Below are 27,798 nucleotides of genomic sequence, written 5' to 3'. Positions count from 1 at the left end.
ATTATGCTCGTTGGAGGTGCATGAAGGTGCAACCATCATGCTCGTTTGAAGAGTCCATGAAAAGTAACTGGGATGTTTATGTCCACTTCTGCCCTGGCGACTTCACTCATGTCCTTTGCACTCAAGATCAAAAGGTAGCCAGGCTTTGGTCCACTTCCAGGACTAATGACAATGCTCAGGACAACACCTGAACCAAAAATAAAAAGGAGTTACCTAGCTGAAGCAGCACCAGATACTTCAACAAATCTCCACTATATCATCCAAGAAAACTGCAACGACCATTAAACCAAAATCTGAACAAGTTTTCCATTATTCTATCAGTGAATATTTGTGTACAAGGTTTATTTTCTTGCAATTATTGTGTAAGACAGCTGGCATTCAAAGAAAGCCTTCCTAACTCACTGGAGAAAAGATGTGCATAGACTTGAATAAAGAAATAACATTACCATCATCCTCTTCCAGGGCATCTGGGTGTGAAACAAAGATTGGTTCAGAGGGATAGGCATCTGGTTCTTGCCATACCCATGTCTCTCTTGTTTTGATATTCATCTTGCAAAGCTAGAAAGAGATAAGGGTGGGGGACGATACTGAAGTTAATTTCTCCCTATTATATAAAGAGTTGTTAGTCAAACACTGACTTAACTCTCTAGATATTGCAAAATCATCACAAATTAAAGACATACATTATTTTTACACAATGCGCTTGCTATTAGAATATGGTATGGGATGTTATCACAAAAATATGAAAATATGACAAAGTGATGGTCACTTTACCATATCAAAGCTGTGTTGAAAATTAACTCTTAGCCCAATAGATGACAAACTTTTTCTAACATGACTATGTTTTATCATGAGGTGTAAAAGGAGAACAGAAATTTTGTGAAGAATGGATTTAGCCCAGTGCACAAGAATAGACAGATATTTGGCTAGATGTTGAAATACAGTGTTCATAAATTAATGTCCGTATTGATGGATTATATGTCTGTGTTTATAAAGAGCGAAAGAATATAGTACTATGAACACCTTTTAAATGCTGGGCTGAGAATCACTTTAAATATATTTCAGGTTTGAGTGAAACCAGATGACTTTTTGATTGGGCTTGATGTTAATATTAAGAGTCTCTTGAAGATAGTGTTAAAATTGCACTAAACTGTGTTGTCTTGCACATTCCTATCAATGCTGGTCCTGACCATATTAAGGAATCTTAATTTGCACCCATCTTAGCACATAATACTTACCCTGTCTGGAACAAAGTGATTCAATCCAAGTCCATATGCATATGTGTACGGTTTCCCAGAATACTTTGCATAGTTTATTTGTGGAAACTCAAAAGCTATAAAACAAAACACAAGAACATTTACAGGAATTAGTGAGTCATTTTTAGTCATTTATTTATTTAAAGCATTTTTATCCTGCCCTTCAGCCAAAAAATGCTCAGAGGGTGGCTTACAGATCACTTAAAAAACAAAAAACTACAATTCCTGCTACAATTTACAACTGAAAAAGATACAACACAAAAGGAAAATAGATTGGGAGGGAGGAGGAGATTTACTAGGCTGTCTTTGTTATTCTGGTTGAGGATGATCTTACCTTGACGGGGCCCTGAAAAAATAACTTCTGGCTCCAGCCAGATGGTTTCGTCACTGTGCAGAACTGCAGTAGCTGTTGTATTAGGCAATGTGATTAAGTTTTTGCCAGTGTCAGCCTAGGATAAAAAAAGGAAGCTAATGAAAAAGGTAGTGAGGAGGGAACATTTTTATGCTTTCTTACAGGATATGCTCCATTTTCCATCAGTACTAACAGTGCTACAAAAACCAACTTTGGACAAAAGTTTGCAGGTGGGAGCAAGTTTGGTTCACAGAATAATAACAGGCACTGTTCTGTAGTGCTTTCTCATATACAGGCAGCTCCCCATTTATGTTCAATATGTGTGCAACCGTGTAAACGTGCATTGTGCTGAACCCGGAAGTGACCAGGAAACTTCATAAAGACGTCACTGAAACATTACTAAAAGGGCAGAATGGGGACAGGGTGGGGTGTTCATATTCTTTTTCAATGGGTTTCAATTATACATGATTTCACAGATGTGTGCAGTGCCTTGGAACTAACCCCTGTGTAAATGGGACTGCCTGTAATGCAAACACACTCGTCATGCTACCCTAAAACTGCCTCTGCCACAATGAGAGGCTAGGAGGGTGGAAGCAAGAGAACAGGCATTTTCTGTAGTGGCCCCCACTTGTGGAATGCTCTCCCCAGGGAGGCTAGAACTCTATTTCACTACTGCAGGTACCTTCTCAATATTTAGGGGAAGGACGTATCGACGAACTTCAGGTTGAGGAGCTTTCTGGGCATTTTTCTTCACTTCTTCCCAGTTCTCCCGTAAATTGGCTAAATATAAGTAATTGTAAACGAACTCAAACCTGTAGGAGGATAAAAGTATCAGCATTCAAATGTTGAAAGCAAGCAGTTAATGACATCTAACATGGTTTTGTTGTGACACCCTAGAAGCAAGAGATGGATTAAATTTCCTGAAGAGTCCTGGCCCACAAAATTTGTTTGACAAAAAAAATTATACAGTAATTGCTGCATATAATAAAATATAGTGCACAACCAGTCTTTCAAAGTAGGTGGCATTAAAAAAAAAAAGCAGAATTGAGCATGCAAACCTAAGGATCTAGAAACAGGATCCAGAAAATCAGTAAGACTTGGGCTTAAAGTGTTCGATTATTCAGCTGATCCCTTTGTCTCTGCAAAATTACTCCCAAGTATTAGGATATATTCCAGCATGCATATTTTATCACTCTTAAAAAAGAAAGCTGACAAAATCCTTCGGTATTTGACACATGCTGCTTGGATTTCTTCAGAGCTCTTTTGAGTGCTATGCAATGCTCAGGCTGTATTCAGGTGACCCTCCAAACCTCTGAATGATAGTTTGCTGCATTATTTGAGTGTTGCAGGAAGCTATGGTTTGATTAAACCACAAATAAACTTGGTAAGACACATGCACCAAAGAGGAGGAAGCATGCGAGCAATGGGAATATTCCTCATCCTCCAAACTGCGGTTTGGAGAATCACCTGAAAGCAACCTTCTTGTCAATACCCACCCCTTCCATGTGCATAAATCCACAACCAGAAAACCGTGATCTTCATAGGTGTTGATGTGATGAAAAAGGTTAAAAGGTGAAGTCCTGAATTTGATGTTGAGGTACTTCTTTTTTTTCCTATCAGCTACATGCATCCATACCTGAAAAATAAATCACACTTGAACTGTGCGAACCCATAAAATAGCATCTACTGCTTTGTGCCCTTAGATAATATACTTTTAGGCCCTGGGGCATGTAAATTGCAGAGCAGCATCACTTACCCCCATTTTTTCATTTGACTCAAAACAATCCATGTAGTTGGCACCCCAAAGACTCCAGGAAGAAAGAAACTTGAGCAAGTTGATTTTCACTGGTGTTTCCACAAATACGATGTAATTTGGAGTCATTCCAAAGCTGTTCAGAAATATAGTTGTGGGTTTTATTTCAGGCGACACAGCATTTTGCATACATGAAAGTGTGCAATATTCAGCTGCATGCTGTTTCTTCCCGTTTTTAATTGCTAATTTACCGTAATTCAATCTTATCTGTCAATAACAGACAAGGGCTTTGACATATGGGGCAAACAATTTGTTGTTAGAAATGTGTGCTTTCAAATTTGGATTGATTATATGAATGATATATTGGTCAGGGACATCATTAAAAGCTTTTAGAACATCAAAATGAGGAGTATCTACCTGAATACCAACCCTCTCCATGTGCTTATTTGCACTTCCAGAAAATACCTAATATGTAAGTTAGGCAGTACAAACATTTGAAGATGCTATTCTCTTTACTTGATCACATTATCTCTTTAGCAATGCTTTCCATGCTACATGTACTATAGAGGGAAATGAGGCAGATGGGGCCCGTCAACCTGGGAAGGGAGCCCATTTAAAAGAAGGAAAACTCTGATCCTAAACCTCCATTATCTTGTGAGATATGTTCAGGGAAGTAAACCCTACACAAATCCAGAGTTGAGTCCCTAAGACAGTTGGATGGCACCCTGTACGCCTCCTGGCAACTCCTGCTGCCAAACGTATTGCTCTGCTTTCCTTTGGACTACATAAGTGAAGCCGGGAGGGGGGTCTTGTCATCTGGGCAGCCCAGGACTTCCATACACACTGCCCAGGCTCGCGCCCCAGAGAGGTCTCTTCGGTGCTGCTAATGCAGCAAAAACAATGCAGGAGACAGCAGTTACGCGTTAACAGTCTCTGCAGTCATAGTAGGTGCTGTGATTCTTCAACCGTTTGACTTCACTCCCAGAGGTGCACTCCATTGTCTCTTGAGAGAGAGATGGGTGCTAACAATATTGCCCTTTTATATTAGCTGAAGTCATAATGTTTATATTGTTGGCTTATATTAGAGGGTGGAATTTACCTGTGCACATAAGATGGCTTGAACCTGTCACTGCAAGGAAACTGAACAATCACCTCACATTTGGTCATTGGATCTTTCTTATCTAAAAAGAATATATATATATATATAAGACACAATTCATCTGCTGATCTTGTACAAGCCAATGAATGAGAATTCCATACAAGAATAAGAAAATTGGTGCGATATATGAAAAAATGAAGGGTATCCAGCATAAATCATACTTGGGAGTAGACCCACTGAAACTAATGGACAGACCTAACTTAGGTCCATTAGTTTAAAGGGGTCTAACTCTGAGTAGAACTTAGTTACAACTCAATCATTCTGTCTTCAAACACAAGCACTGCTTCTCTGAAAATGAGCTCGTCATTACAAAAACCTCTTTTGATGCTTTTTTTGCAAAATACACACACACACAGAGCTTCTGACACTTTAGCTACTGTGTAAGAGAAGGAAAAGCGACAGAAATCATAGGAAAAGCGAGAAGTATTGCACTATGTGTAGCGGATAGATTTTACTCATAATGGAAAAGGAAAAATGCAGTCATATTCTAAGTACGCAGATGTTTTTTGGAAGTGAACAAACCTGCTTGCAGGGGAGGTATCCGTACAACGTTGTAGGCAAGGGAAAAATTCTTTCCAAAGCAGTTGCCCATATTGTAAACAGTTCCATCATTCTCAACGTGGGGGTGTGCTGTTACTCCATTGACAGAAACATATTTGCTGATATCCACCTGGAGAGCATAATAGAAAGATGCCTTAGAATCATAGAATCATAGAGTTGGAAGAGACCACAAGGGCCATCGAGTCCAACCCCCTGCCAAGCAGGAAACACCATCAGAGCACTCCTGACATATGGTTGTCAAGCCTCTGCTTAAAGACCTCCAAAGAAGGAGACTCCACCACACTCCTTGGCAGCAAATTCCACTGTCAAACAGCTCTTACTGTCAGGAAGTTCTTCCTAATGTTTAGGTGGAATCTTCTTTCTTGTAGTTTGGATCCATTGCTCCGTGTCCGCTTCTCTGGAGCAGCAGAAAACAACCTTTCTTCCTCCTCTATGTGACATCCTTTTATATATTTGAACATGGCTATCATATCACCCCTTAACCTCCTTTTCTCCAGGCTAAACATGCCCGGCTCCCTTAGCCGTTCCTCATAAGGCATCGTTTCCAGGCCTTTGACCATTTTGGTTGCCCTCCTCTGGACACGTTCCAGTTGGTCCATACATTCATCTGGGCTTGACAGATGGATGGCGGCTAACAGATTGAGGTTGAATCCTGACAAGACAGAAGTACTGTTTTGGGGGGATGGGGCGGGCAGGTGTGGGGGACTCCCTGGTCCTGAATTGGGTAACTGTGCCCCTGAAGGACCAGGTGCACAGCCTGGGAGTCATTTTGGATCAGGTGCACAGCCTGGGAGTCATCATGGTAGACAGCTGTCCATGGAGGCACAGGTCAATTCTGTGTCCAGGGCAGCTGTCTACCAGCTCCACCTGGTACCTTGTGGCTGAGACTCTACCTGCCTGCAGACTGTCTCACTAGAGTGGTGCATGCTCTGATTATCTCCCGCTTGGACTACTGCAATGCACTCTACGTGGGGCTACCTTTGAAGGTGACCCGGAAACTACAACTAAGCCAGAATGCGGCACCTAGACTGGTGACTCGGAGTGGCTGTGGGACCATAGAACACCGATCCTAAAGGATCTTCATTGGCTTCCAGTGCGTTTCCGAGCACAATTCAAAGTGTTGGTGCTGACCTTTAAAGCCCTAAACGCCCTCGGTCCTGTATACCTGAAGGAGCATCTCCACCCCCATTGTTCAGCCTGGACACTGAGATCCAGTGCCGAGGGCCTTCTGGCCATTTCCTCACTGCGAGAAGTGAGGTTGCAGGGAACCAGGCAGAGGGCCTTCTTGGTAGTGGCGCCCACCCTGTCGAACACTCTCCCATCAGATGTCAAGGAAATAAACAACTAACTTTTAGAAGGCATCTGAAGGCAGCACTGTATCAAGAACTTTTTAATGTTTGTTGTTTTAGTATGTTCTGATATATGGTATGAGCTGCCCAGAGTGGCTGGGGAAAGCCAGACAAATGGGTGGGGTATAAATAATAAAATTATTATTATTATGACACAAAAAATCTAAAAAGAAACCATTTGCTGGGGGGGGGATTCAAACTGATAAACAAGGAATATGACATTTTAAAAGAGGTTTGATATTGTCCAGTTCCCCTGACTTGGTAATATAATCCCCCTTCAACTGGGACTGGATGGGCCTGTTGGAAAGCCAAGGCTTGTACCAACTGCAAATAAGATGAGAAGGTAAGATGACTCCTCCAAATCCACTTTGTGCCTGTGTCTTGAGTCCTTGATTATTCACAGAATGATTTTGAATACTGTAGTAGCCCCTACACACATTGGGCTGGATCCAGAGTTCCTATAAGCAGAGTTCCACTCACAGGAAATCCCTGCTACAGGAAGGGGAAAAAGACTGTTCTTCCCCAGCCCCCACCAACTCTTCTCTGCACAGTTCCCTGAAAAGGTTGAGTAGTCACCTGAAAAAGTTTCCCCTTCCTCCAGCCGGAGGACACCTTCTGCTAGATTTCAGCCCCATAGAATTTCCTAATCAGAGGCAATCACTGTAGAAAAAAGTTCTACATACTTGGAAATATATGAAGTTATGATGCAATGTTATTTTGCCATAAATGTATGTTTCACATTGACATTGCAACATGTCCTTGTAGCTAATTTTGATAAACACGCTGCTGCTAAGACATAACTATTTATGCAGTTTTTTCATGCACAAAAACTATCTCTTGCAATGAAAAACAACCCGACTCTAATCTCTTCATGATGGCATTGTCCTGTCCTTTGGTACCACCTATAAGAAGGTCTGCCTGCTCGTACCAGCTGTGATATATTTATAGCAAATTCTGTAAAACTACTGGTCTCTTTATAGCTCTTGCTGAAGCACGACATCTATAAAGCTAACACGGCCACTTTACGATGTCATAAATCCAGTTATGAATGCCCCACAAGTGGTAGTAACCAAAAGAATGTCATTGGAATGTCATTTGGCTCTGGCATAAATACCAAAAATGTCCGTGTTTGCATGATATTTACTAGTGCATTCTGAGAGCACAGACATTGCAAAGTATTTATTGAAGTATTCCAATGTCTGGACTAGATTCTAATGGGGAGAGAGGTCTGACATGTAGGAACTCTGCCACAGACCTCATATACAGCCAGACAGTTCTCTAATACCAGCTGCACTGGCTCCCGGTGGAGTACAGGATCAGGTTTAAGGTGCTGGTTTTAACCTTTAAAGCCCTATACGGCCTAGGACCCTTGTACCTACGGGACCGCCTCTCCTGGTATGTCCCACGGAGGACCTTACGGTCTTCAAATAAAGACATCTTGAAGGTCCCAAGCCACAGAGAGGTTAGGCTGGCCTCAACTAGAGCCAGGCCTTTTTCGGCTGTGGCTCCGATCTGGTGGAACACTCTGTCATGAGAGACTAGGGCTCTGCGGGACTTGACATCTTTCCACAGGGCCTGCAAGACAGAGCTGTTCCACCAGGCCTTTGGCCAGGGCACAGCCTGACTCCCTCCGACGGCAATCTTTGCGGAGCTCTGGCCCAATGGTTACCATTGGTTTGATTTAAATTAATTTTATAATGAATGATTTTAGAGTGTTGTGTTGTGTCGTACTGTTGTACTGTTTTATTGTTGTTAGCCGCCCTGAGCCCGGCTTCGGCTGGGGAGGGCGGGATATAAATAAAATTTATTATTATTATTATTATTATTAATCAAGTATTGTGTTGCAGGTGCAGACTGTGCGTCACCAAAAGCATTTTTTCCTTTTCCTTTTTGCATTTCTCCTCAAACTCTGCTTCCATCCATCCATCTATCTATTATCTATCTATCTATCTATCTATCTATCTATCTATCTATCTATCATCTATCATATCTCTATCTCTCTCTATCATATCTATCTATCTATCTATCTATCTATCTATCTATCTATCTATCTATCATCTATCTATCTATCTATCATCTATCTATCTATCTATCTATCTATCTATCATCTATCTATCTATCTATCTATATCTATATCTATCTATCTATCTATCTATCTATCTATCATCTAATCTATCCATATGTATCTCTCTCTCTTTTTTTTACCTTTTTAATTGTTTCCAGATTCTCTGGGTTAATTTTTGTTATGAAGTTTGTCTCGGTACAGGCATAAAAATCTTCACCCACGGGGTACACATTCACCAGGGCATTGTCGGTGACCTCCACACCTTGGAAGTATGAAAAAAACCTGCCAAACAGAACCAACAAGGACACTAGATTATTTCTTCTGGTGGGGAAAAAAAAGAACACGGCTTCATCCCCTACAATATGCCTTTGTTTTGTCACCTGGAAAATATATTCTTGCATGGATCTGGGTAAGCATAGGTGCCAAATTCTGTAATCACGACTCTTTTCTCAGTCATTGCCCTTACATAGGCATCGGTCCGGATAAACCTATAGAGAAGGAAGAAAGGTGGTTTTGGTCTGGTATGTTGGAGCCCTCAGGTCACCTAGGACGAGTGCGCTTCCCATGCCACCTGTCACATGCTCCAGGTATGTCATATATCTGCTCAAACGACCCCAACTATATGGATGGAAGTTACAGACATTGTCAAGAAGCGACAAAGGAGTAACCACCAGAGTGGAGTCCCCGTGCTGTTACCAGCAATGTGTGAATAAGGATGGAAGTAGAAGAGGCATGGAACAAGTTCTCGAAAAGGCTGGGGTGGAGGTGGGGAGCTATGTGCAGGACAGAGTAAGCCAACCCTAAGCGCCCTTGTTGCCCGAACTCTGGATTTTATTAACCCCTGACATTTCAATGTTTACCATGCTATGCAATCCTTAACGCTATTGTCCAGAAAGCCTGGGAGGCAGATCGCCGATCCCCATTTCATAGAACATAAAATATAGCCAAAATGCATTATTAGCTCTGGAACAGAATGTTTTAAAAAGTCAGTTTGATTTGGACAAGCCTTGGGCTTGCTATCGGTGGGGAAGGCCGAGTAGTAAAAATGGAGATGCTTACCTCCTGTGATAAGTGACATGCCCCTCCTTGAAGTCAAACTTGTGAAGAAGTGCTTGGCCATCAAACAAATGATAAAATGGTTCTGAGCCAACTTCAAATAAACCCGGCCCGCATCTGAGTAAACTGCCTCTGAGCCAGACTGGAATCCTGCCTATTGAAATGATAGCAAAAAGCGCCGTCACATATTTAAGCAATAAAAGGGCCCATGGGAGATGCCAACTGTGTTCAACTAAGAAATCAGGCTGCTAAGCGGTCTCAAGTTTTCCCTTATTCGTTGTATCAATATATTTGTGAGGGTTGAGGGGAGGCCTAGCTCCTCAGGGCTGGTCACCCCTCACAGAATCAAATTGACAATGGTGGCCGCTGAGAAAAGAAGACTAAGGTTGGAAAACATGAGGGTGGTAATTTCCCACCTCATCTTCTGCCCCACAGGCTGCCTTCCCAGATGCTGCTGCAAGTGAAGGACAGCATGAGGCCTGGTCCCACCCAACATACGCTCACACTGTGCCAAGCCAACACAGACAGATTGTAAGGCAGCAGCTGATTTTTAGAAACCATTAAAAAGCAGTAAATTGTCAGTTGCTTGGATAAACATATTTTCCCCTCTGACTGGGCAATGATTGGGAAGGGATAGCAAATTTGGGTTTTCTGCCTCAGGGACCATAACGACTCTGGGGAGGAACATCACAGAGCTTCTCCAAGGTACTACAGATTCTAGCTATTATTTCACTTACATTACATGAACCCCAAGAATAGGGCTAAATAAATACATTTGTTATCCAGCAAAAAAAAAAGATTTGAAGTTCTGTTTAGAAGATAAAACAAAAAATTTTTCCCCTTCCAGTAGCACCTTAAAGACCAACTAAGTTAGTTCTTGGTATGAGCTTTCGTGTGCATGCACACTTCTTCAGATACACTGTGTATCTGAAGAAGTGTGCATGCACACGAAAGCTCATACCAAGAACTAACTTAGTTGGTCTTTAAGGTGCTACTGGAAGGGAAATTTTTTTTTGTTTTGACTATGGCAGACCAACACGGCTACCTATCTGTAACTGTGTTTAGAAGATGTTTACCAAACTTAGAAGTCTACTTCTGCACTGAAGAAAGCCTCACTGTACAAAGGCCAGAGAGTGGGGAGAGCAAAGTTTTGTTTCGTGGAAGGCGTTTGAAAGAAGGGCATGTCCAGAGATTTGTTGCTTTGTTACAGTATTGAATTTCTATTGCGATGTTCTTGGATTGTCAGGTTAACTTGAATGGCATTTAATTAGTCCAGGTATGCAGCAGGATTGCAGGGCTTGTGACGATTAGGTCAACAATTTCAATTTTTGGATTTTCAACATGAGGCTATGGAAATGCAATATTTGACTTTAATTAAATAAACTAGTATGACAACAAAGAACACCCAAGCTTTCTTCAACTCCCCCTCTGTACCTCCCCCGCCCCCCGCTCCATAAAGGTTTGCTCATGAAGGAAAATAGCACACTGGGGCAATCTGGAAAGAAAGCATTAGAAATCCACATACCCGTGACATTAGCAGTTATTGGTGAGGAGAGTTCCTCCACGGTCTCAAAGAGCTTCTTGTATCCACCTGCTGGATGTTCAACTCTGAAGGGTGTTAAGAAAACAAAGGGTGAGCAAGTCCTTCCAACTATTGGATGAAGGTTAGAACAGAGCTATACATTCGACAAGAGTTGTTTTGACCAGCATAAATAGGAGGCAAGGTAACTTGAGATGAAATGTATCATTGTGCCACGCCCCCTCTCCAGGATAAAATTGGTAGTTTTTAAGAGAAATGTGGCGATATCCACTTGGTAGAACAGGTTGTGGCCAAGTGAGAGTGCTGAATATATTTCCAGAAAGTGGAATCAGCACAGCATTCCTCCAGCCAAATGCAAGCTTCCCCATGACCAAATCACATTGAACATGGACTGAAGGCACAGATTACTCATCCTCACAAGTGCCAGGCATCATGTTCCAGAAACTCTGTGATCCTGCTCTCACCACAGGGTGAACTCTCCTGTTCCAATACCCTCCCAACACATGTTGGTCACAACTCAAAGAACTAGGCTTGCAATGGATTAAGCTTTAACAATAAAAACCACAAAATGAGGAGTCCAGCTTTACTACTGTTTACTACTGCCCTGCCACAATAATTTGTCGATTCTTGTTAGAATATCATGCATGCCCCATAGGCAGCAGCAGCAGCAGCAGCAGCATGTGAAGACTGACTCTTTGCTTCTGATAAATTTGCTAGCTGCAAGAATCTAGTGACATTATCACACTTTACTGGGTTGACATTTAAACTCTATGCAAAGCAAAGCCCAGGGAAAGGTACTTACTGGCTGGCCATTTTCTCCCCAGGAAAGGATCTGGACTTCCCTGAGCCAAATGCAGAGTACGGCAGTCGGAGATGTGTGCTGGGTATTTATATGAAGGTTAGGTTTTACTGACGGGAGCAACAGCTTTATGGAAACATATGAGCCAATCAGCTGGGCCCTGGGGAACAGAAGCATCTTTCACCACTCAAATCCTCCCGAAGCTTTATGAGATTTCGCCCCGCTGCTCAAGAGAGGCCTTTGAATGTTTTCCAGAGACCTAAATCCCCATGCAGAAGTGGATTACAATGAAACAACAAGGGGAAAGAAAGTGGACTATAGTCACACAGCCTGTAACGTGCTCGCTGCTTGGCACAAAACCTTTGCCCCATTACCCAAACCTCCAGCTTGGAGGAACTGGCCCTCAGCACACTGCTGGCTCCAGGAGACTGGACTACATAGGCTGCCAGACGCCCCATTTTATGTAACAGAGAGTCTCTGATGGACACGAGAAGCAGAAGATTGCAGCAGCTGCCAATGGCATCTGTATTTAACCTGTCCTTAAATCCAATCACAGCTGTGTAGGTTACACTTCATTATACACCAAAACAATTTTGTAAAGTTCTGTTTTAAAAGAGGAATCTCTGCCTCCTCCCAAATTAAAAAAAAAGGTTTTATTAAAAACACTGCATCTGTATTTGGACAACAGCACAAACACGTATGTCAGTTATCTGTTCAGTTTTTAGCATCAGAGCAAGCAATGTGAAGCCTCTGAAAGTGAATTAGAAGGTCATGCATGGACTGTAGCCATATAACTTTTACTCAGTCAACCCACTGAAATGCTTAGTTCTATGTGATGAATGTTGGTTGATTTCAACTACTTGTTTCCTTTTCTCAATTTTGGCAGCAAGCGATTTGCCCAGAGCAACCTTTGACAACCTGATGCATTCAAGATGTTTGGGAGCACAAGTCCCATGGTGGCTGGAGCTGCGAGAATCTGTAGTCCAAAACAGCTGAAAGGCACCAGGGTTCGGGAAAGGCTGGCTTAGAGACTATAAAATACACAAATTATCATACTGCATTGGACTAAGGCATGCAGGCTTTGGGGCTATACAGAACTATTAACCGTAGTTCTTAGAAATAGACTATTGTATTTATGGGAATAGTACAAGTTAAAACAGATTGTTACTCTCTCAAACATTGCGAGCATTGTGCCTGTGTTGCAAAACACACATGGTTTCTTAATAGGTATCAGAGAAGAGAATATTACCAAACAAATCTTTAATTCCCAGTAATCGTTTTTCTTGTGCAATTAAGCTGCAAAGGCTACATTCTTATAGGTGTTTAAGCTTTGCTTATATGGAACTATAAAGTGGGGTAGGTCTGCCATAAAGAATATGACTTGAAAGCGTAAAGGACTCAGATAAAACATACCTGAAAATTATTGTTGTTGTTCCCGTTTGCCTTCCTATGTTATTTTCCAAAAAGACTTTGAAGCCAATTCTGTGAAACACTGTTCTAACCTTGAAGAAATGCTCAGTAGTGCTGAAAACATTAGTTAGCTGCTGTATGATAGCTCTTGCAACTTAATTAACATTAATTAAATTTGGCGGAAGTGAATGAATCTCTGATACAAAGGCACTGAAGGCATGTGTTGCAAGTGTAGCCAAAGGCTATAAAATGGTAGGGATCATGAAGAGAGGATGGGAATGGGCATATTAAATTATCAGGAATACTGGCACATTCCATAGGAAATATCTGTCACAAATAAAAAGATAGCAAATAGTGGCTTAGAAGGATTGACAGCCTCAGGGCTAAGAGAAAAAAGGGATAAACCTATCAAACTTTCACATGGAAATGAAGGTATCTAAAAACCCAGTATGATAGCTACACCCAATGTGTGATGAAAAATAACCCACATCATAAAAGACTCAGAACAAGCAGGTTACCTCACAATTATTGCAATAACTCAGAGCATCTTTGGTCTTTAGAACTGCCCCATCAAATGCTGTTACAATTTGGGGCCTTCCATTTACCACTGCAGCCTTTAAACATTGCTCATACTACGATAATCTAAATTCAGTGTTAAGCGTCAGAAAAGGTACTCCATATAGTCTTCCATTTGCTACGATATTTAACTCCTTAAGTGCAATTCTGCGTTTCGTTCCTAAACTTGCAGGTCCTTCTGCTACAATTCAATTTCAATGCACTTTCTGAAACACCCTTCCGAACAAAACACAAATAGAGTACCAACATTATGTCATTTTATTCAACAAGCTTCCTCCGACCGATATTTTAAAAATATAAAATCAATTAAATATTGACAGATACATGCTGTAAACACAAAACATTCACAACAGATAAACATAAAAAGAAAAGGAGAGGTGAAAAGAATCTGGGCAGTGTAGTCTTACAACACACAATGGATTAGATCCAGAATAACCTTAGTTGTACTTAGGTCCCACTTAAATTATATTAGTGATGACTTAAGATTTCCCCTGAAAACTAGTTGAATTTAACCCTTGCCAAAGGCCGGTGGAGGAAGGGGGATAGGATGGAAGTGTGGCTTTGCCACTGGGGAAGTGCTCTGCTGACTGGACATCCCACCTGCCTTAGAGCCCCCAGGAGCCATGGAAGCAGTACGGCCAGTGCTTTTCCCATTTGTGGTGGGATCAACTGCGGGTGACCTTTGATCCACTGCATTCAACCCCCTTCGCTTGTACAGTCAACATACTGGGCTACCTATTGATGCTGGCCTGAACCTGCCGTAATTAATTTCCCTCCCATTGAAACAGGTGGGAGGAAAGGTTTTAAAAACAAAACCAACCCCGTCAGTATGGAAGGGTGATGGTGGTAGCAACACCTTCCAACTCCCAACATGGCCAGAGCAAGCTGGTAGGGATTTGGAAGTGGAGATTGCCTGCTACTTAACTCTCCGCCTCATCCCACTCAGGATTGCTCTTCTCACCTGGATCCAATTTACTGGCCTAAGTGGAAAGAAAGAGAACCAAGACAGCGTGGGAGGAAAACCTCAACACAAATAATGGGACCAGTGACCCATTAACCACGTATTTCCAAATATTCCAGGACTACAAATGCAACACACTTTGAACCACTGCAAGCAAGGCTTTTAATTACTTCTTTATGGCTGTTGAAGCCTTTTTCTAAGAAAGGCTGGATTTGTGCAAAGATGATCAGCTTTACAATCGCTCTCTTCTATTTAACACTGTGACACATGTTCCATGCCTCCTTTTTCTCCTGCCTCTTCTTGGTCAACAGCGGACCAGGCAAAGTTTTGAGACAACAGACAACCAACATACACGGTAAGTGCAAATTGAAAAGTAAAAGCTGTCTAATCAAATTGCTTGCGAACCTATTGCTTTCACTCAAAAAATAATAAAAAATCCTCTACTTTTCTATTTACAATTTCTAAAAAAAAATAATTCAGTACTTCTTGAAAATTAACACACACACCAGCTTACTGAGGTAAAAGTATGCCCCATTTCTTGGAATGGGTTATAGCATGCATTCTCAATTCTACCAACTCCACCATCTCTTTCTTTTGGGCTATTGGTATCTGTACATTTTTGGTTACCCTTCATTTCACCCAACTCCACTCACACACAAATATTATCTATTTACATTGGTTGGTTTCTTTTGTAAACACCGATGTCGTCATTTCCAGACTTTAGGTATGACAAGGGAACCCTGGGACCCAACCTATTTTAGCATAGTTCAACAAATTCACATTTTTGTATACTTGCTCACTTAAATGTGGCTAATATTTGTTTTCCAAGCAAAATGGCTTTACAAACATCAGATTCGTCAAAAGACATAAAATTAACTTCTCAGGGTACGAAGCTTTGGCTTTCGCAGGCTGAGCATTGGCTGCTTAATTGTGGGCCTGTCTTCAAACAGGATGGCTTCACTTTCTGTGGTTGGAAATCTGTTTCGATAGATCTCAGGATACTCTTTCTGAAACTGAGGAACAAGATGCCATGTTAGTCATACTGAAGTTCCAAAAAACGAACACAGTGCTACAACCAAGTAATAACTCTTATAAAGGCAGTCAGGGGTGAGCAGGGAGGTGGCCAAGTTTGTTTTATTTTCTATTTATTCAATTTTAACATTCTACTTTGCTACAAAATACTGGCTTAAGACTTCTTGCTATCCAGAATGAAACAATTCTTTCACTGGCAACCAGCTAGCTACAGAGTAGGAACTTTAAAAGGTCCTTTTGGCTGAATTTAAGAAACAATTCAACCCCAACAAAGTTTCCATTACTACAAGAGAGCACAGAGAATAGCAACAACAACTTGGTGATTTAAAAGCTGCTTGCTTTAGAGCTGGACTCCAGTCATAAGACTTAAAAAGTTCTGGGACAAGTACAATTTTGTGTAGGGGGTTTGTCCAGGAAAAAAACAAACTCAAAGGTTTCTACAGGAGAACAGAAATCCTCTGTATTAAGCTTCCAAAGATATTGTACTTTACCCAAAAGTAGATTACAGTAAATTGTGTGTCAGATGACCTTGAATAAACCAAACTAAACACTTACTGAGGGGGGAGGGGAACCCCTACTTATTCAACCTAGCATGCACTTTTTCATAACAATTGCAAGGGTGTTATGTGTCATTTTAGAGTGCTACTAATATCAAAGCAGAGACCAATTGCAAAAACAGCATGTTCACCATTAACCCTTTAAGCCTGAAATCCTTTGCATACTAATTGGAGAGCAAATCATATGGGACAGTGGCATTTATTTCCAAGCCAACATGCCTAGGATTCAGCTGGTGAAGGAGGGATAAATCTCTACTGCAGACTTGCTCTTGATCCATTAAAAAAATGAGAAGAATCCCCACCACCACCACACACCCCTAGTTTGCAAAATGCATTGCCATTCAGCCAGACATCTTGAGGTGGGCTAATATGATTCTGCATGCTGTAGCCAGGGATTTCAATCCCATAAAAGAATGCCATGTCCTCCCATTATAGAATTACAACACAGTCGTATTTGCACTGCCAAAGCAGCTGGCACAACGAACACTGTAGCGCTAGAAAGTCCCTGTTCATCACAGCTGGGATGGGGGTGAATTTTGGAGGTCGCAAAGAGCAGCCACCTACACCTCAGCAGAAGTTCTGGTGTACTATAGGGACATCTGCTTAACACAGATAAGTGCCTAAGCAGAATGCTAATTAGCAGCAAGATTTAAGTAGCAACCTGGGCCAGAGCTGTTATATCTTTGCCCGACTTGCCAGACCTAAGGTGCCACCTAAACCTTTGCGGTACAAGTTGTTTTCACCACTACAGCAGAAGAGGCAGCAGTGATGGGGCTGTAGCAGGCTTCAGAAACAGATGCAGCTTTTTTAAAAGGAAAAAGAAAAGATGCCGCTGAACAGATCCCTTTGTTCTTCACACTGCAAGCACCCATTTCCAGACAGACAATTTTCATCTAAATGAGATTGCCAGAGGCAACTTAACTGTCAGTTCTGAAAACTAAATGGCTACCTGCTTCACAAATAATGTTGATGCAGGTTTAACATCTTCTATTACCTGCTTAAGCTTCTTCTTCTTGTCTTTCACACTTAATTTTCTGTCCTTAATGACGCTTTCCAGAAGCTCAGCAACTGCTGCCTGAGAGGTGAAAATCTTTTGTGCATCAAATTCCTGAGAAGTTATCCTCTCGCAGTAGGAGTAAGTTGGAAATATGGTGCTCAGTTCTTCCCCTAGGCACTCCATCTGCAAACAAAGATAATGTCAAGTTCCAGGCATTTTACACAGAGTTGGTTTAGTGCATCTGTTAAACAGCAAGTGCTCTCAGTCTGACGCTCCCAGTTCCAATCTAAGCCAGGGATGCACTGAATGGGTTTCAAACCAGGATTCTCTCAGCCCTCTCTCTATCTGTCATATGTGGATGATGATGATGATAATAATAATAATAATAATAATAATAATAATAATAATAAAAATAATAATAATACTGACCTACTTATAGAGGCTGAAACTCCCAAAGGGTAAGATACCAATGAACAATGGAATCAAAGTATGATAAAAATATGACCCAATTTTCTGAAACCACAGAAGTACCCAGGGCCATTGGACTCAGAATTATAGTGCAGAGAACAGTTATAGTATGAAGTAGCATAATGAAAATTTGATTCCTGTCAATTAATAATCAGGTCTGGAAGTCCACGGAATTCCCTGAAGACCAAACTGAGTACAGTGGTCCCTTGGTTGTAGAACAGCTTGGCTCCCGAATGCTGCAAACCTGGAAGTAAGTGTTCTAGTTTGTGAACATTTTTCGGCAGCTGAACATCCGACGTGGCTTCCTCGGCTTCTGACTGAGTGCAGGAAGCTCCTGCAGCCAATCGGAAGACGCGCCTCGGTTTTGGAACGGTACCAGGCGTCGAACTGACTCCCGGAACGGATTAAGTTTGACAACCAAGGCACCGCTGTAATAGCCAGAAAGCAACCAAACGATTTCTACAGAATCTTTGCTAGGAGCCAAACTATTACAATTGCCTGAAGATATGGGAAGAATAGTACCTCAAGGATGCAAAACATCCTTAAGTTTAAGGGGCAAGAAATGTCAAGTTCTGCATTTTAAGTAGGAGCCTTAAATAGTTAACTAATGTGTCCCAAGATCCAGGCTGAGAAAAAAGACAGCAAGCTCAGGAGTTAAGATCTCTGACTCATAAGAGTTTCTGTTTGAAGCATGAAAGGCATGCTTCAACCTTTTCCCTCACCTGAGTAGTTTTTAAAATTTCTAAGTGTTCTTGTACGGCCACTTGTAAATAAATCGGGACTTCCAGAATTTCTTGGTGATGATCCATTAGAAAGGATACTAATCTTATGGCAAGCAACTCATCAAGATCAACTTCTTCTTCACAACACAATATACATCGAGAAAATGTCTGTATCATCTGGAAACATTTAAACAAACTGGTTAGGAAACAAAAGAATTGTATTGTGGCAATTATTTGGGAAAGAATGTGGTATCATGTTCCTTCCCAAGACATATCCCCTTAACAGTAACAATGGCACAGAAGGGAAGACTGATAACATTTTAGGAAGCCTAAAATTTCAGTTGTACAATGGAACAACTTAAGAAAAAATTGGAAAGCAACGCATCTTACCAAAGACCTGGTGCCCACTGCATCATGAAGTCGTGGCATATCAACATTTTCACATATTCGAGAGATCATGCGCATCAAGAGTTGAAGTTTTCTGCGATTTGATGGAGGAAGCAATAAGCAGCAGATCTGCAGTGCTTCAATAGCAACTCTTTCTAAATGAGATTGGAGCATCTCTAGCAAATTAAAAATTGGGGACAGACATTATTCTCAGTAACTGTATCAAAAGCAGAATTAGCAATTATGCACGTTAATTTCCCCGCATGACACAAAGGAATAGTTTTACGGTAATTGATTCTACTTCAGTTAAGGAGTTAGTTATGTGCTCTATCCTAGACTTTTGTGCTAATATCCTGAACTCGCTTCATTTTGCTCCAGCAATACAGGTGAAGAGCAAATGAAAGTGAAACGTTATTATTTTAACACCGAAGTCTGCTAAAGTCCAATTACATAAAAACGTCTAGCTGGTTGTTTAGAAGTTTAGAGGCTAGACGAGTGATTTAGCAGTCCGTGCCCAACAGCAGCTTCTCTCTTTTCTCTATACGTTGTTTGGAAGAGTTGCCCAGTAACCACGCAGGTTACAAATATGCTGAATTACACAAATATAACAGCATTGACAGAAGAGCACACACACTTGGCATTAGCATGCACTACAGAAAATACTGATGCTTGCATGGCAAAATATTAGTTTTTTAAAATTACTGAACCTCAAAGGCCCTAGGAACCGTTTTGACAAATCTTGTTGAATACGTTTAGTCATTAAAAACCTTGGGGTTTGTGCAAAGAAAAAAAAAGGCAGAAAAACAAACTAGTTAGTAAATATAAATAAATAAATCCCATGCTCAGGAAAGCAATCTTACTTGTGCCAGTCAACATAAGGGTGCTGGGGGGAAGCGTGTTTTCTGAAAGTTGTGTTGCACTTTTGCAGAGTCTTTTACTGATGGCCATATCAGAATTCCCAGGTTTATTTCCTATTTTAGTAACCAGTGTAGTGGTGCTTTGGGTTTTTTGGCCCAGATGGCCCAAAGGATGTGGTTTCACCGTGATCTCTGCAACTGGAACATGGGCACTACACCAGCTAGAGCTGCTATTTCCACGTAAACTACGAGATCTGCAAAGTTGCTTTGATTTGTGGTTACCACTAGATAGCTCTTGGTCTGGAATACTTGCTGCAGAAATTCTCTTGAAGCCACATGTTTGTTTTGGGCCAGCGACATCTGAACAAAGATCCAAGAAACAGTCTGGATTACGTGAAGAGAGAAACAGCTGGTCTCCATTACTTGCGAACGGTATATGAACTCCAGTTTCAGAAAGTGTTTTTAGTCCGTCTTTACTACACTTGCCTGAGGCGGTATCTGCAATTCCCTCCAAAGAGTAACACCTTGCCTTAAGTTTGAGAGGCGCAGCTTGTTCATTTTTCAGTCTTGAAAGGTCCTGACAACTTCCACCTGCTAGTTCATGAACGGTGGCATGTTCACAAGGCAAACTATCATGCTGCAACTTTTTATCATGTCCCTTTTCAGCTGTACACTTTACAGAAACTGTTTTGGAAGCCTCAGCTTTGTCCTTTTCGCCAGTCTTGAGCAAACTTAGCAGAAGGCATTCGGTTGACTTGAAAGAGTTTAAGGGTGGAGTTTTTGAAAGAGTCAAGTCATTCCGTGCACTAGATTTTCCACTGGATCTATTTGGAACTGCGATGTAGCCACACAAAACTATCAGAAAATGAAATACAAGTTCAGACGCAGGCGATGTGACAGGGCAACAAGACAAGCAACGCAAGTCAGAAAAGTTAAGTCAGAAATGTTAGTCATGTTGAAGAGAACACTTGCTCAGTCAGAGGATATTCAAAAACATAAGTGCAATAGATAGCTCAGATATGCAAGACTAAGGACACATAACAAGCCAGTCTGTGTTCAGCATTCAGTGCAAAGACTAAGAACAGAAAACCAAGTTGTTAAAATTTATAATAAATTACTTGTCCTATTAAGGCAGCCAGAGTTCACTCTGAAAATAAGTGATTTCCAAGTGAAAACCAAGTGATTTCGCTCAGACACATGGCGTCTTAGTCCATCTTCTCAAATGCCCATTAAAGTTTGGGGTGCCTTAGAACTAGAGGAATACGTACCCAGTATATTCACAAATAACTCATAGTACTGAAATGTAAGCAAAGGTTCAGGAAGACTAAGAAAATAGTCGGCAACTGTTTTGAATACATCTCGTTCAAAGCCCATGTACATTGGCTGGCTCGTGCCATTGCTTCTAGGCCCTAAAATACAAAAGGAAATAAATCTCAGTAACATTGAACTCTTCAAAATTTTACAACACGAAACAGCACAAAGAGGTGTGTGTGTGTGTGTGTGTGTGTGTGTGTGTGTGTGAGAGAGAGAGAGAGAGAGAGAGAGAGAGAGAGAGAGAGAGAGATATCTTATGGGGCAGAGGACTCCAACCCCCTTTATGGTAGGGGTTAGCAGGCAGGATCTCCAGCAGTAGAAAGCTCAGAAACAGGCATTCTGAAAGGGGAGCCAGCCTAGGATTGGGCCCAATTGCTGCAGCTGGTACAGGGATGGGGTACAAGCCTCCTCCCCCCATTCTGTATTCAGTGAGTGGCTGGTGTGTGGATGTGGCAGCCTCTCTGCTGCTCTGAAAAGCCCTGACGGCAGGAGTTAGGATTTCGGCCATAACCATCATTATACATAATAATGCAAATGGAATTATCTTCCTGAGTGGCAAAAATAAAGTTAGTTAGTTATTCTGGCTGGGGTATGGTGGTGGATGGACCCCTGACAAGACGTAACACAGCAATTCTTTTAAGAACTGCCATTGTACAGATCAGGCACAAATTTGTGGTGCATTTATGGAATTACAGTGTTACTATTTTGCTCTTTTTTTCGGCCTTAATTTCACTTATCTCATAAAATATTCTAAAAATCAGATTATTGGAAGCCCAGAATAAATAAGAGCCCAGCAGATGTCACCAATATAGCATTGGTATTTCTATTCTGTTTTCCATTTCTATTTCAGCACCTGACATTTCAAACAATGTGTGTCTAACTTACAGTTTGCCAAGCACTTCATAGCTGACAGTACCCAGTGAGGGAGGTCTTCTGCAAGGAAGGGGGTAGAGGAAGGAAGAGACAAATTGAACAGTCCCATTATTATTCTTAAGAGCAGACTTCACATATTCTTTCTATTTGTCCTGTTTCATCCATCATCTAAGGACATATTCTGGAAGATATAACATCTCACTTTAACCCTCATGCTACCCATGAGACATAGCTGGGAATTAGAACAAGAGTTACCAGCTGCTCAAGGTCACATTCTAAAAAAGCTTCATGGTTAATTTTCTAGTTACTGCATCACACTAGCTAACCCTTAGCTGACATAACCGGTTTAAAAACATGTAGTTTGAGAAGAAGGAAAAGTTCTAGACTTCCCCTTTGCTCCTTCTTCCCTTGTGCTAGGTTGTGATAATGAAGCATATTTACATTGAAGTTCTGCTGAAATTATTATGATTGCATTTATCACACGCCTTTCACTAGCACATCCCAGGGCGGGTTACAATTAAAAACTTGAAACAGTTAAAACAGATCACAATCACACAAAACAGGGGGCGGGGCTCTGAAAACAAACGTCTCAGGTGTCAAAGGTCAGGCACATCTTCAAAATTCACTGAAAGCGGAATAGTGAAGAAGCCAGGCACCGCCCCCCCCATGGGGAGGGAATTCCACAACTTAGGGCTTCCACAGAGAATGCCCTCTCCCAGGGCACCCCGGAAACTTCTGAGGGAGGGGAAACTACCAAGAGAGCCCCCTCTGCTGATCTTAGCATCTGGGAGGGGCTGTAGGAAAGGAGGCATATATCTTTCAAATTACTGAGGGCTTAATTAATTAATTATTAGATTTTAATTATTAGATTTTAATGCCAATGTTAAATTGCCAGACAGGAGAAATGCTGCACTTTCTGTAATATTTGAAGGGGGTGGGGTGGAAATCAGGTTTTCAAATAATTGTACAGGACTTGCCTGATTTGTCTTGCAGAAGAACAACGCCACGTTTACTTGTATTAGTCATGTTGTATATTATGTACCGAGGAACTATTTGTGCAGGGTGCAATACTTCGTTGAGTGATGGCATGCCTAAAATAGTTTGCAAACTGCAAGGAGGAAAAAAACACAACACCAGATAATTCCAGAACTGAGCACATCATTTTGGGGGGTCTCTAAAGAAAACAGGCTTGCAAAAGGATTCAATATATATTGATGTTCAAACATCTCTGAAATGATAAGCATATCGTTTTACTGTGTTCTTAATGTTACTGCCTGCAAATCAAAACCAAGCTTTCATGAAAACTTCACCACTGGGTGATCACAGTAAATAAATCATAGTATAGGGGAAGAGGGGTGGCCATGTAAATCCACTTTAGTGCCTAGTTCGAAATGAATTTTCCTGTGGTGTCTAAGGCATCATAATAAGCAAGGATAAATCTGTTAAGCGCAGACAGGTAAAGGACAAGGACACTAGAGACCGGGCATCTTCAAAAGTCCAACAGAAGTTCCATGAAGTATCACAAGAAACCATGTTCATAAGTAATGCTTAACTATGATTTACCATTTGCATGAGCTGCTGTGAGTTTTGGGCTCACACACTCCTTCCTCTGCTCATTATCAGCTATGCAGCCAGGAGGAGTTTGGCTGAGTTTAGTTTTGGTTTTCACAAAACCTGGCTTGGTATTACATATGAACCAGAGATGGAGTAAAACAAACTTTAGTTAGTTAAACAAGCTATCTTCATTACCCATTAAAAATAGGTTTTAAAAGAGATTAACCAGAGGAGCTTATCATTAAAATATAAACAGGGCCAGAGACAAAGCACACACATTCTTCCCTAGAAGAAATAACTCTTCTTCCCAGCTTAAGCTACTACAATAATCCATGCACTTTTTATGTTTTAGTAGGACTAGTGCTCTTTAGAAATGCTAATATTTTAATTCAATTTGGTGTATAAGCCTGCTAAGCTCAAAGTTTCCAGTACAGTGGTACCTTGGAAGTCAAATGGAATCCGTTCTGGAAGTCCGTTTGACTTCCAAAATGTTTGAGAACCAAGGCGCAGCTTCCAATTGGCTGCAGGAAACTCCTGCAGCCAATCGGAAGCTGCGTCAGATGTTTGGTTTTCAAAGAATGTTTGAAAACCGGAACAATCACTTCTGGTTTTCGATCGGGAGCCGAAACATTCGACTCCCAAGGCATTTGAAAAACCAAGGTAAGACTGTACTCAAAATGCTCTGCCAGCAATAAAGTATACAACTTAAAAGGAGGCTTCTCCCAACAGAATGCTTTGAGAACGTCAGCTGACCATCAGGACACTACAATGATCTTTGCCCAAGAAGTTAACGATTCTATCCTTAGGCACATTGGGAAATGAGAGGAGTGAAGAAGACCATTTGTCACTCACTGTATCACAACCGTGTTTCTCCAAACTTCGTCTATGTCTGCTTGGGTTATTTGTCTGATGCACATATTTTTCCTGTCCTCTTCCATCATTTCACTTTTCACATTTTCTGTGTTCTCCTACAAAGCAGCCATAATAAAAGGCATTATAAATATGTATAGTCAAGACTTTTACTCAAGAGTTGGGAGAGTCATACTGTCTCATAACAACCGTTCTCCACCCCCATCCTTCCAGGAGTCTGGAAGCCAGAAGACCGCTAATGGATGTTCCCACAATTGCTCATCAGTTAGCTGTTCCCACAATGTTTACAGCAATCCTGCAACACCATAACGTAGTAGTGGGCAACTTGTAGCTTTCCCAGATGCTGTTGGACTACCGTGTTCATCAGCTCCAGCCAGCATGGTCATTGGTCTGGAGTTGGGTTCAAATTCCCACTCAGCCATGAAGCTCACTGGGTGACCTTGGGTCAGTTGCCATCTCTTAGCTTAGCCTACGTCACAGGGTTGTTGTGAGGATAAAATGGAGAAGAGGGGAACCATGTATGCTGCTACACTGAGCTCCTTGGAGAAAGATAGAAATCTAATAAATAAATACTCAGAAGCAGGTCTGTGTTCCATGGGTTTACTCCCAGGTAAGTGTACATAATGAGTCATAGAATCAGAGTCAGAAATAACCTATTACCTTACATTCCCGGAATTCATATTTTTTGGGTGTTCTTCTGGAGAAATGTGGTAACTTAAATGTCTTTTCTGTCTGTTTAGAAATATTATCTGTGCTCTCACTCAACGGATACCGACGTGGCAGAATTTTCACTGGGGAAACTGAAGGAAACCTGTAATTTTAAAACACAAAAGCTCAACATTGAACAGTAGCGTCACAGACTATTTTGAAACACAGTTTGCATTTCAAAGTATTTGGGAAAGTGTTCATCACTCAAAAACATTTACAGTATAAAAGTCAACAATTTTCATTAAGGTAATGGATACATGTCACATACAAGTACTGAAACGTAGGAAGAAGATGAATTCTTTCGTTGTATGAACAGGATAAAGTAAGCCCACTTTTCCCAAGCAGTTTGGCACAAGCCTAGTGCATATTATATCATACTACTAGATGCTGATCTTATGTTACAGCTAATTTTCAATTCCATGTTACTCAAAGGTGGAAACTGAATAAATTAAAACCTCATTATTTTTGGTAGTAACACATGAAACAGGGGAAATCAAAAGGACTTTTGCATCCAGTCAACCCATTTTTCCAAGTTCTATCAATATGGTTATATATTACCTGAACAAGTTATGGTTGTCATCTAGATTCTCTGAGCCCCATCTTCCTTTTATATCCTCTATCACATGATTTTTGAGAAATTTCCTTAACAGCTGAATAGTTTGCTGCCTAGTAACTTCTGGACCAAAATTACTGTTATTCTTCAGTAATTCATGAAGCCAGTCGATTGCTTCTGTTGCAGTAAAACAATTCCCATATTTTTTGAAGTGTTGCCTGTGTTTCCTTCGTGGCATTTCTGCCCGAAAATATTTAGTAACTTCATTCCACTACAAGGCAGAAGTGAAATTTAGGTTTTAAAAAACAACAAGAATAAGCTAAGCAGAAGCTGCAGTTTGGAATTGGTAATGAAACGATAAGTTATCCATCACATAATGCACCAACGCCCAAATATACCACAAACCCTGTGCTGTTTATCAAGGAATTAATGCATGTCAGAATCCTCATTTCAGCCATAATGGCAATTGAAAATGTAGTAACATTCCTCCTTAGCTAGAAGGGTATTAACAAAGGGCTGATTACACATGGCAGTGCTGTGAAGTGTGGAATCTGGAGGTGTGCAAAGGAGGAGTCATATGATCACTCCACGGCTTCCTCAATATAGGCAAATGTTTTGTCCTGCCACCACGAATCACATATTCATTAACCACTAAACATATTCAAGGCCCCTTAAGAGCAGTTAGCACCTGTCAATGCATACTTACAGGTGTTAATCCACAGATTCTAACGTGGAGTAGTAACCACTTTGTGTATGATGTTAAACATGCACTTCTAGGCAAAAGGGCAAACCAAATTAAAAATACCAGCTTCACCAGTGTGGAACTGGATAATTTTCTAAACATCTTTCGTGGCCCTAAGTAGAAACCACTTCTGGGTAGTGCTGCATGTAGCAATCACACATGGAGAACTTAACACCCCATGTCCATGGGGAATCAATAAACTGTGACCCTCCATATCTTATTGGACTACAACTCCCATTATCCCCGACCACTTGTCATGCTGGCTGGGACTGCACAATCCAATATCATCTGGGGGATCACAATTTCCCCATCCCTGGTGTCCTTGGGCAAAGAAGCCAGTTGCTGCTTACTAGCATGTGGACAAGGAAGAGAAAAACCTCTGCATGCCATGACTGTAGCGTGCAAAAAGAAATTAAAACAAACCACATCCCTGATGGCTTTTAAACTGGTAGAACTCCACCCCCACCCCACAAACTGCCCCCCACCCCCTGCCCAGTCTGAAGGTTTTCTCTATTTTCTTTGGGTTTAATTTTGTTTCATTGTGTGTTTTTTATTAGTTTACAGCACGTGGAAAGGATTGGGGGGGGGAGAGAAGCTCTTTCGGGGCCCCAAAAGGCAACCTTAAAAAAGAAAAAGTTCTTATTAAAGAACAAAACAGACACGAAGACAAGCAGACACGCGAACTGTGTCACGTGTGAAGCCGCCCCAACCGCGCACTCCGGGCTTGCTAGCTAATGCGCCGCTCTGCATTCATCGCCCCGGGGCGAGTCCCTCCCTCGCCGCTTTCTCCGCCCGCTTACTAGCTTGGTGGCTCGGTAGGGACCCGGAGACACCACCCGGCCCTCCATAGCGCGCCCGGACCGAGCGAGGCGAAGGCGACGGCGAGCGACGCCAAGCAGGAGGGCAACTGCTACCGGACGGTTTGAACGGCGCCCCGGAGCCTCTGATTGGAGGAGCACGAGGTCATGTGACGCGCGCGCACGCACGCGAAGGGCGGAAGGAAGGTGTGTTCTCACCAGGAAAGGAGGCAGGAGGTGGTTAATGGGCGTAGTTCCCGATTTTTCCCCTGTCAAGAAGTACTAGATGGCATTATAGGGCGGACGCGGGTGGAGTTTACCGGCCGATTTGTACAAGGGAGGGAAAATCGGGCGTGCTGAACTGGGGATAGGGTGGGGTGGAGAGAGATTATGGAGCTTTTTTCCACCGTCTCTTTTAAGTTCCAGCGGCCAGGGATCGATTCTGTTTGCATGCCGCCTTTCCATCGTTAAAGCCACTCTCAAGGACGGCTTGCAGCCTGAAAAATAAAATTGCACAACTACAAACGTAG

The 27,798-nt window shown here is 41.7% G+C and overlaps 2 protein-coding genes across 5 annotated transcripts; both read right to left on the bottom strand.

Annotated features, from left to right (window-relative positions):
• Positions 1 to 27: 27 nt before the first annotated feature.
• On the bottom strand, positions 28 to 13,455 carry RPE65 (retinoid isomerohydrolase RPE65). Of its 2 annotated transcripts, none has more exons than XM_053392098.1 (14): positions 13,304 to 13,455; positions 11,077 to 11,159; positions 9,555 to 9,705; positions 8,876 to 8,983; positions 8,636 to 8,777; positions 5,043 to 5,190; positions 4,461 to 4,542; positions 3,365 to 3,497; positions 3,105 to 3,244; positions 2,291 to 2,420; positions 1,591 to 1,705; positions 1,239 to 1,333; positions 447 to 558; positions 28 to 187 (listed from the first exon to the last, which is right to left on the bottom strand). In XM_053392098.1, exons 4-14 carry the CDS (start codon positions 8,950 to 8,952, stop codon positions 36 to 38), a joined length of 1,326 nt encoding a protein of 441 aa, XP_053248073.1. In that variant the 5' UTR covers positions 8,953 to 8,983; positions 9,555 to 9,705; positions 11,077 to 11,159; positions 13,304 to 13,455; the 3' UTR covers positions 28 to 35. The 2 variants fall into 2 exon arrangements, with proteins under 2 accessions (XP_053248073.1, XP_053248072.1); XM_053392097.1 differs by lacking the exon at positions 13,304 to 13,455 and adding an exon at positions 11,894 to 13,291.
• Positions 13,456 to 14,982: 1,527 nt separating this feature from the next.
• DEPDC1 (DEP domain containing 1) lies at positions 14,983 to 27,413 on the bottom strand. Of its 3 annotated transcripts, XM_053392093.1 has the most exons (12): positions 27,272 to 27,412; positions 25,735 to 26,000; positions 25,129 to 25,279; positions 24,451 to 24,566; positions 23,022 to 23,152; positions 22,057 to 22,104; positions 21,126 to 21,266; positions 19,861 to 20,712; positions 19,004 to 19,176; positions 18,614 to 18,790; positions 17,421 to 17,606; positions 14,983 to 15,850 (listed from the first exon to the last, which is right to left on the bottom strand). In XM_053392093.1, the coding sequence occupies exons 1-12, from the start codon at positions 27,317 to 27,319 to the stop codon at positions 15,710 to 15,712; spliced, it is 2,430 nt and encodes an 809-aa protein (XP_053248068.1). In that variant the 5' UTR covers positions 27,320 to 27,412; the 3' UTR covers positions 14,983 to 15,709. The 3 variants fall into 3 exon arrangements, with proteins under 3 accessions (XP_053248068.1, XP_053248070.1, XP_053248071.1); XM_053392095.1 differs by lacking the exon at positions 18,614 to 18,790 and having other exon boundaries at positions 27,272 to 27,413; XM_053392096.1 differs by lacking the exon at positions 19,861 to 20,712 and having other exon boundaries at positions 27,272 to 27,411.
• Between the last annotated feature and the right edge of the window lie 385 nt (positions 27,414 to 27,798).

The sequence above is a fragment of the Podarcis raffonei genome, chromosome 6 (genome assembly GCF_027172205.1).
Source record: "Podarcis raffonei isolate rPodRaf1 chromosome 6, rPodRaf1.pri, whole genome shotgun sequence".
In the NCBI taxonomy this organism is placed as follows: domain Eukaryota; kingdom Metazoa; phylum Chordata; class Lepidosauria; order Squamata; family Lacertidae; genus Podarcis; species Podarcis raffonei.
Note: the sequence above shows the minus strand (reverse complement) of the source record. Positions and strands in the feature narration are given on the sequence as shown.